The sequence below is a fragment of the Peromyscus eremicus genome, chromosome 3, assembly GCF_949786415.1.
Source record: "Peromyscus eremicus chromosome 3, PerEre_H2_v1, whole genome shotgun sequence".
In the NCBI taxonomy this organism is placed as follows: domain Eukaryota; kingdom Metazoa; phylum Chordata; class Mammalia; order Rodentia; family Cricetidae; genus Peromyscus; species Peromyscus eremicus.
In genome coordinates, this window is record NC_081418.1 from 62,638,071 (window position 1) to 62,647,435 (window position 9,365).

The following is a 9,365-nucleotide window of genomic DNA, read 5'->3' on the forward strand; positions in this document are numbered from 1 at the left end:
GAGGGGGCTCTGTTAAAAATAAGAACAAAAATCCAGAGTGAAAGTGTCTCAGGTTGCGCTAAGTGGCCTGAAATTTTCCCGAGCCCGCGCGGAAGCCGAGGCGGCGAGGGCGCGCAGACCGGGAGGGAGCGCGGGAGGCCCAGTCCCGCCCGGCCTCCCGCCCCTCACCCATGCGGCTCTGGCCGCGGTACTGCGCGGGGCTCAGCGGGGGCGCAGCCGCTCGCCCGTGGGGCGCCCCGGCCCGCAGCGGGGCGGCGGCCTGGCGCGGGGAGCCCCGGGGCGGGCGGAGCGCAGCGCGGGCCCGCGGGCCTCCATGTGCGTGTTGGCGGCGGCGGGCGCGCTGAGCGCTCGCGCCCCGCAGCCTCGAGGGCCGGCCGGGCCAGGCGGGCGGCGACGGCCGAGCGGTGGCGGCCCGAGCGGGCCCCGGCGGCGCTGAGCGCGGGGAGCGCGCTGCCTGCATGCGTGCAGCTCTGGCCCGCGGTGGCCGAGGCGGCGGCGCCGGAGCCCGAGGCTGCTGGCCACCGAGAGGAGCGCGGAGCCGGGCAGACGTCCCAGGTCCCCGCTGGAGTGCGGTGACCGTCTAAAGCCGGGTGCGTCGCCGAGACCCGGACCTACCTCCTTTGAATCTCCCCGCGTCCTGGCCAGGCGGGAGACTCTGGTTATTTGCTAAGGCGCTTCGTGGATCCGAACGTGGCTCGGCTCGGAGCACGCCCGGCGACCTGTAGGACTCCAGCCCTGGCCGCGGCCACCGCTCGCGGCTTTGGAGGACTCCGCTGGGTGGGGGCTCGCGGGTGTCGGTGTGTGCCGCGCGCGGGCCGGCCGGAGGTTGCTTTTGGAGGAGGGCCGGTGGAAAGGTGGTTTGGGATTTTCTGTGAAGCATGGAGGAGAATGATTCCAAGCCCAGCGAGGCAGCGGCGGAGGCGCAGAGGCAGCCGGAATCCAGCCCTGGCGGCGGCTCCGGTGGCGGTAGCAGCCCTGGCGATTCGGACACCGGCCGCCGGCGGGCTCTGATGCTACCCGCGGTCCTGCAGGCGCCAGGCAACCACCAGCATCCGCACCGCATCACCAACTTTTTCATCGATAACATTCTGCGGCCTGAGTTCGGCCGCCGAAAGGACACGGGGACGTGCTGTGCCGGTGCGGGCGGAGCGAGAGGCGGCGAAGGCGGCGCTGGCGGTACGGAGGGTGGCGGCGGCGCAGGCGGAGCCGAACAGCTCCTGGGGTCCGGCGCCAGGGAATCCCGGCCGAACCCAGCGTGCGCACCCAGCGCCGGAGGGCCGCTCTCCGCCGGTGGCGGCGACTCTGCGGCAGACGGAGAAGGCGGCTCCAAGACACTTTCGCTGCACGGCGGTGCTAAAAAACCCGGCGACCCAGGGGGTTCCTTGGATGGGGCGCTCAAGGCCCGAGGCTTAGGCGGCGGTGACCTGTCGGTGAGCTCCGACTCGGACAGCTCTCAAGCCAGTGCCACCCTGGGCGCGCAGCCCATGCTCTGGCCGGCTTGGGTCTACTGCACGCGCTACTCTGACCGGCCTTCTTCAGGTGAGCCCGTGGGACCGGGTGTCCCAGCCCGTGAGACTGGGGAGGGCTCTTCCCGGAGAACTTACACAGAGGGAAAGAATCACATTTTCTCCTGAACACACACACACAAAGGCGCTCACTCCTCACCGACAGCGGCCCTGTCTCGCCAATGCTGGACAGAGCAGCGGCCAGGCAGTTGGAAGCAGAACTGGTTCCAGGGATACAGACTTAGGACAGTAAAAACAATCTCTCTCTCTCTCTCTCTCTCTCTCTCTCTCTCTCTCTCTCTCTCTCTCTCTCTCTCTCTCTCTCTCTCTCCCTTTCCCTTTCCCTTTTTGTGGACATCTTCTCGATGCCCTTAATGCCCTGCCCCACAGCAGTTCTTTAGTGGGAATGGGGGTAGCTGGAAGGTCCTCAGGAAGTGAGCACTGAGTCGGTCCCACGCCCACCCCGCAAAGTCTGGAACCCGGAAACTCTCTGCCACCCTCAGGTCCAGAGTCCCTCGCAGAGCCTGTAATTCCCAGGCTGGGTGCTCTTCTTCTCCACTCTTGGCCTAGGGTGACCACTGCGGAGGAGCAGAGGAAGGGCTGCTGGGAAGTGGTGAAGACTGAGACGCGTTTCTCCTTTGTCACTTTATTTGGCGAACCACGTAGTAGCATCACAGCATCCTGCCAGTAGGCAGCTTGGAGAAGGTGCAGCCATCCCAGGGCCTCCATCCCCCTAGTAGAAAGGAAAGCTTCAAGGGTTTTATGATGCTGCCTAGAGTGAGAAAGAGGTAGCTTCCAGGGGTAGGGGGGAGAGGAGGTTTGGGACATATTTTCTTCATTCATTTACAATTTTTAAGACCTCATAGAAACCACCAGCTACATTAGATGCGGGTCTGCGATTAGACGCGCCATTAGCAATGGGTTGCATTTGTCCGGGAGCTGAGAGAGGCCCCGCTAACCTCCCCCCCTCCCCAGTTGTTTTACGGGTGTCCTTTACCTATGTACCTAGCAAGACTGGGTCGCTCTCGACTGCCTTCTTGCAGCATTCTGTGTGTTTCTGATGAAATCCAAATTTTTGCTGCTAGACCTGAAATTTGCTCCATTGTTCTCGCCTCCCTCCTTTGTTAATATTTAATTAACATATAGGCTCACAAAGCCGACTGGCCTTGAGTCGCGGTCGGCTTTGTGCGGCGACAGCGCGCGAGTCCGGGCCGCGCCAAGCCCTGGCGGCCCGCGGATCCTGTAGCATGGCCCGCGTGGCTCATCTCGCAGTTTTCCTAGGCTTAACGAAACCCCTTCCCTGTAAGTAATTTTTCTTTCCTGGGCGTTTAAGAAAGAAAGGAGGGGCAGAAGGTACTTGCTGAGGTTTGACTTTGTTTCCCTGAGTCCCTTAAGAGTTTGCCTTTTAAAAGAGAATTCACAGGAAGAGGAATCGAAAGTACGGTCTTAAGGAGACGTTCTTTCTCTGAAATAAGAATTATCGGAGACTGGAGTGTGAGTTATAGAACAGGAACCTCAGGGTGGAGGAGGCTTGGAACACAGAGATCTGGTTCTTCCCGGGGAGGGAACGAGGAGAGTCTGAGATCCGCTCCAGAAGTAGGAGGTCAGGGCTGAGTAGGCCAGGCCTCTTCCATGCTGAGCCTCCTGTCCTAGTATCTTTGAGGGTCCCAGGGTCCGCCCATGGCCCTAGAAGCCTCACTGACCAGGTAAAAGCCAGGTCCAAGGGCGCCGAGCCCTGCTCCCTTGCCCTCCGCATGGATGCGAAGGTGACTGTGTGTAGCGTGGCTGGTGTGTGTGACCATGGATACACCCCAGACACCAGGACTTGGATCTGCACCGCCCTGGATCTCCTCTGGTGCTCACAGACCCTTTTGGGTTTGCCCTCAGATGAGAGCACCCAGATCCCACTCGGCTGGTGGTGAGGGAGTCCTCACCGGCCCTGCCTCTGCCAGCTGCCCCTGGCGCCTGCGTGGGCACCACTCTGGACAGCGGGTGGACGTACTACGCAGTCGGTTCCCTTCGCCACCCCTGCCACCCCCGCAGCGCAGGGCAGAACATTGAGTCCCTGGCCCTGAAGGGGGAGGGTCCGGCCCTTTCCAACCTCTTCCGCTTCCAGCGGAAGGGGCCTCCGTGAAGGGACGGCAAAGCGCCTCGAAAGTTGATTCATGCTCCTTGCATAGAGGAAGAACCAGAAAGAAGGTCTCTGCTTCTAGCCGGTGGCCTGCTGGCCTTTCCTGCACCCTGTGAACTTTCTGACCCCGACAAAGAGAACCCTCTATCCCAACACTCTTAACACTTCAGCCTTTCCCTGGGATGCCTAGGTCCTGGGACCTTACCACCCACCACACTGGCCTCAAACCCGGCCACTCCACAGGGAACAGGGGTGGGACCAGTAGTGGAACCCTTCGTGAGGAAGCTGTAGAAAGGGTCACTATATGTTCTTCCTCAAGGTCAGTGGAGCGGCCTGTTTCTGCTGAAGCAGCCTCGGGCCTGGGGTGGGCGGCGAGAGGGGCAAGCCTCCATGGTCAGCCCCTGGGCGGGAACCAGGCCCCTCTCCTAGGCGGAAGGACTGAAGGGGGAGATGCCAGAGGCTCGGAAAGGATGTGGTGCTTCATTAGAGTCCTTCAAGGAAACAATGAACTTGGGCTCATCAGGCCACACAAGAGGGGGGCTCCGGTGATAGCTCAGCCCTGAACTCTCTTTGTGAACCCTACTGCCTTTGGCGCCCTGTTGGAGGTTATGTAGGGAAGGGGACAGGATCCCTCCCACCCCGACTGACTAGCCTACCCTCTTCTGCAATCTTACCGCATCCTCCCTGCTGGGACAGTCTTGGAAAGAGAGGAGAGAAAACCAAACACTAACAAACAAGGCCAGAAAGTTTTTAGTTGGGCATTCCTTCTTCAGTTATCTTTTTATTAGGATCCCCTAGTTTGCTATAGGCCTTTTAGCTAAATCTGCCAATCCATTTCATTTCCACTCCCGCCCACCCCCCACCCCACTTTCCTTCCGGACAGTGGTTTACCACACACACACACACACACACACACACACCGTCACACACACCGTCACACACACTCGCAACCCACACTGTTCAGCCTTGTGCGGCCTTGGGCGAGTCATTTCCCTCTGGAGTCTCTGGAACCTCTCAAGCTTGGGTGCAGGGGATGCGGGGTGGGGGTGCGGGGGCTGCGGTAAGCAGGTAGGCTCCAGCAACCAGTGATCTCTGTCCTCTCTCCTACAGGTCCCAGGTCCCGAAAACCAAAGAAGAAGAACCCCAACAAAGAGGACAAGCGGCCGCGCACAGCCTTCACTGCGGAGCAGCTGCAGAGACTCAAGGCGGAGTTTCAGACCAACAGGTACCTGACAGAGCAGCGGCGCCAGAGCCTGGCGCAGGAGCTCAGCCTCAACGAGTCTCAGATCAAGATCTGGTTCCAGAACAAGCGGGCCAAGATCAAGAAAGCCACGGGCAACAAGAACACTCTGGCAGTGCACCTCATGGCACAGGGCCTGTACAACCACTCCACCACAGCCAAGGAGGGCAAGTCGGACAGCGAGTAGGGCGAGCAAGCAGGGCGGGCGGTCTAGGGCCGCGCGAAGAAACAATGCAATAATTTAAAAACCGTGAACAAAGGGCCAGTGTACAAAGATTATACCAGCATTATCTGTGAAAATCCCGTGTATTAGCTATGGTTCTACAATAATCTATGTACATATAATTTACAAGTGATGTAAAATCCAAAATATCTGACTATAAAATATTTTTTGAGTTTTTTTGTGTTTAAGAGGTTATGCTAATTTTATGTTGTTATTATTATTCTTTCTGCAAAGGGGGCTGTTTAGGGTTTCAGCTTTTTCTTTTTCTTTTTTAATCCCTTAAGCTCCATTATGGGACATCGGACACTTTTTTTTTTTTTCGAAAGAAAAAAAATTAAAACAACTTGCTAAAGTCCAAAGATTTTTATTGCTGCATTTCACAGGACTGTGAACCGAATAAATAGCTCCTATGTGGTCTGTGGGCTCTGCCGCTTGCTTTGTGCTGGCTTGGGAGCGCTGTAGGAAGTGCAAGCCTGGTGATGGAGAGCTCTGGGCTTCCGTGGGGAGAGAGGACGCAGTTTTTTGGCTGAGGTCCGAGGAAGCCCACGCAGGCCCACGGCTCTCCAGGCACCTCTCCATGCTGCCTCTTACTGCCTCTCCTCCCAACCACCTCAGAGGCCCGCGCTGGCCACCACCGTATGTCTGCTTCTGTGTCGCTGATCCCTGTCCTGCCACAGCCCCGTAGCGACCTGCCAGCGCCAACTCTTCCACCTTGAACACTGTGGGTAGCGCTTGGGGTCTAGGAAGAAGGGGAACTGTGACCTGAAGGCTTGAAGGCGTCGCTGCTGCGGGGACAGCTAGCCCTGACCCAAAAGCCCTACGGAGATCAGCTTCAGGGCCTGGCAGAGCGAGTTGGTATGTCTTCCTTTCCTTTTTCTTTTTCCTCCCTTTTTCTTTCTCACTTATTTTTGAGTGGTGAATACATGTATGTGTACATACTCGTGTATGCATGTGCACGCATACCCTAGGCCTGTGTGAAGCTGGGGTTCTGGAGCTTGCGGCTACCTTGACTCTCAAAGGAACTCGGAACCCTCCTGAATCTAGAGGAAGTGTGTAAATAATCATTTCTTATCACTTTTTGTCTTGTTTTGTTTTGTTTTTTAAAGAAAATATACATTTTATTTTTTGAAGGTGTGGTACTGTGTAAATTAAATATATTCAATATATCCCTCACCAAGTACATATATATATAATCAAACACATTATATATAACTCCACACTGTCTTCTGTTTAGTGTATGGGAAAAGGTGTCCAAATGCCCACCTTGGGCCAGCACAGCGGCCCAGGGGTGTTCTCGGCTGAGCTGGGAGTCAAGCTGCCTGCTGAGGACCGACGGTGGATTTCTCTCTTTGCCTTAAACCTCTTTATTTCACTGCGCCAATACTTTCACTTTGTACATATTAGTGCCAACCTTCTGAAAAGGAAGCTATAAAAACAAAAGTTGTAATTTAAAAGTCTGTGAACAACCATTTGCTGCTTGGGAATCGGTGAAACGACATGCCTTTTAGCAGGAAGCAAATCTGTCCTTTTTTAAGTTTATAAGATGTGCATTTTACAGTATCAAATATTTATAATCTTATGAGAAATGGATGAATGTTCCCTACTTACAACTGTGGTTATCAAAATTGTGAACATTCCCACCCGTGCATTTTTGTGTGTTCAAATTCTTGAAAGTTACATTAAATAAAAAGAAACGACTCTTTATTATAAAATGTTGGCAGTGGAAGGTGGACTTTTTCCATGCTTCTGTCTGAGCTCAGGAACCACTCTGAGGCGGTCTCCCCAATATCCAGGTGCTGCACCTAATCTTGAAACAAGAGGAGATTGTTTCTTTTAAATACTGAACTTGGAATATCTAGCATGTAAATACAGAACAGAGGAAATAATTTCTGCCCCCATTAGTCTCCCGGAGGAATGAGTCAAAGCATGCTTCTTCCACTCACTGGAGTTTCTCCAGTATGGAAAATCTAACTAACATGTTTCCCCACCCCTCCCCACTGGAAGCATGCTGGATGCATGCTGCATGCAGGCGCTCACTGCTGGCTGGGTGGAAGAACTTGTCCTGGAGATAAATGCTACTTCTGTTTCCCCACCTCCAACCCCCAAAGCAAAGGACATCTCCTGCTTGATTCAGGGGAAGGGGGGGGGGGTGCTCTGGAGTGGCTGGCTCTGAGGCAGGGTGTTGTGCGGTTCACGAAGCCAAACTGCTGTATTTCCAAACTTTCTTGGCTTGAAAGAAAGATGTTTTGTTTTGTTTTGTTTTCCCAGGAAGAGAAACTCAGTGTCAAGGATTGTTTGTTGCCAAGGGCGACCTTCTAGGCAGTTTGAGTAAGACACTGGCCACTGGGCCATCAGGGATTCCCAGGCAGATGCTGGACCACAGCTCCTGCCACTCAAGGGACCCTCAAGGAATAGGGTTGGGCCCACTTTGGGGGCACCAAAGCGAACAAGCCAGGGTCCCCATTTTCTACACACCTCTGAGAGTTTAGCTTCAAAACACTGGCACAATTTACATTAATCTGTTGGCCTCCCTCCATTTTAGTAAAAACACAGCAACATCCATCTACTTTCAAATCGTAACACTGTTGGGGTGTACAGCGTCCTGAAGTAATGAGCTCCCAGGTCCCACAGGCAGCCAAGCAGACGCCAGCCTGCCAATAATGCCAGGTTTTTTGGATTTTTTTTTTTTTAACTTTGTTTTGTCTGTGATAGCGGACTGAACTGGAAGGGCTTCAGATCCTTGGGTTACTGCTTGCTTTGGCCGGTGTTACTCTCTTCTTTTTCTTCAAATGCAAGTTACCGGAGATGGCGAGTCATGCTGAGCCTGAGCTGTGCCAGCTTGATCTCTCACCTGGAGGAAGCCAAAAACAAAACAAACAAAACAAAACAAAAATAAATAAATAAATAAATAACCAAAACAACAACAACAAAAGAAAAAAACAGTTCCCACCAGCCCGGAGTATAAGGCACCTTCCTAGGTACTGCAGATCCTCAGATTCTGACCGGGCCTCTGCAGAGCTGTGTGCTTTGGAAATGGACACCCAATGAAGACACCGGAGCATCAGGGAGCCAGGGCCACTCGGTTCTGGCTAGAAAGTCACCCTGCAGGAGATGGGAATCCCAAGTAGGAGAGGAAAGTTCGTTGGTGAAGAAATCCTTGCCTTTTGGATCTCAATCACTCTCCTGCCCCCGGCCTTGGTGTGTCCCAGCCTCACCCACGCCAGCTCCTTCTACAGTTCTCCACAACCCACTGAAACGAGGGGAGAGCCCCGCAATTCAACCCAGAGAGAACTGTGGCCTGCTGGCCCCACGAGTTGGCCCCCAACAATGGTGTTGACTGAAAAAGCCCAGCCGGACACTCCTATGAGATGCTCTTGCTGACCTAGTTCTGGTGGCCTGCACTGTTGTCAGAACCTGGGGGTCCACTCTGCCCAAAGTCTGTCCAGTGTGGACTTGGCTCCAGCTTCCTTTTAAGGAGGGGGAGGAAGGAAACTCCTCGGTGACCCCAACTTGATCTCACAGAGTTCCAATGCTGTGATTTTTTTTTTCTTGAGTGGACAGGACAAATGTAGGGGGACTCTGGCTGCCTAACACTGGTGGAACTGGTGCACACCACAAATACCCAAGCCCCATGCCTGCCTTGAGTACCCCAGTTCCTGTCTGCCTTGAGCTCAGGCTGGAAGGTAGAGTTTTTGGCAGTCCTCTGCGAAAAGTCATTCTGTCCCCTGCTGGTTTAATATCCGACCTCTGTGGTCTCCTTTTGCCTAGGCCCTTCCCTTAGAGCCCCAGGAGAGTCCCGGCTCCACCGAAAACTGCAGCCTGCCAGGAGGAGCCGCCTCACACTGAGAGGTTAATAAGGACTGACGCAGACACAGGGCCATGGCACCACCCCTGAAGGCATGGATTGCGCCAGCGAGGCAGAAATCGCCCTCCCGAGACTGATCTACCCCCACCCCTGAGCTCCCTACGCGGGGCCTCAGGGCTGGAAACCCCTTCTTTGCGTCTTGGTTCCATCCCGGCGGAGGGCTAGCTGTATCTGGGCCTAGAAGTAGGGGAGTCAGGGAGCCACAGAGGGGTGCAGCGTTAGGTTCCTCGGACTCTAAGGCAGCGCCGGGCGCGGCGGGGAGCGCTGGTGCGCGCATTTGCAAGCAAAGCCCATAACGCCTCACAGTTGCACGACTGGAACCCTGAGTAGACCATGCCTGTTTTTTATTAATAACCTCAAATACCTCATTATGCTTATGCTGCCTGCCCATGGAAAAGAAA

General features: G+C 55.0%; 1 protein-coding gene across 1 annotated transcript; it reads left to right on the forward strand.

Moving 5' to 3' along the window:
- The first annotated feature begins 563 nt into the window (after positions 1-563).
- En2 (engrailed homeobox 2) lies at positions 564-6,788 on the forward strand. Its single transcript, XM_059256650.1, has 2 exons — positions 564-1,539; positions 4,747-6,788. The coding sequence occupies exons 1-2, from the start codon at positions 879-881 to the stop codon at positions 5,061-5,063; spliced, it is 978 nt and encodes a 325-aa protein (XP_059112633.1). The 5' UTR covers positions 564-878; the 3' UTR covers positions 5,064-6,788.
- The last annotated feature ends 2,577 nt before the right edge of the window (positions 6,789-9,365 follow it).

Excerpts from the sequence above, each read along its gene's own strand:
- En2 (XM_059256650.1), top strand. The coding sequence starts at position 879 with ATGGAGGAGAATGATTCCAAGCCCAGCGAGGCAGCGGCGGAGGCGCAG. Across the intron at positions 1,540-4,746 it reads CTCTGACCGGCCTTCTTCAG|GTCCCAGGTCCCGAAAACCA; the intron begins GTGAGCCCGTGG and ends TCTCTCCTACAG.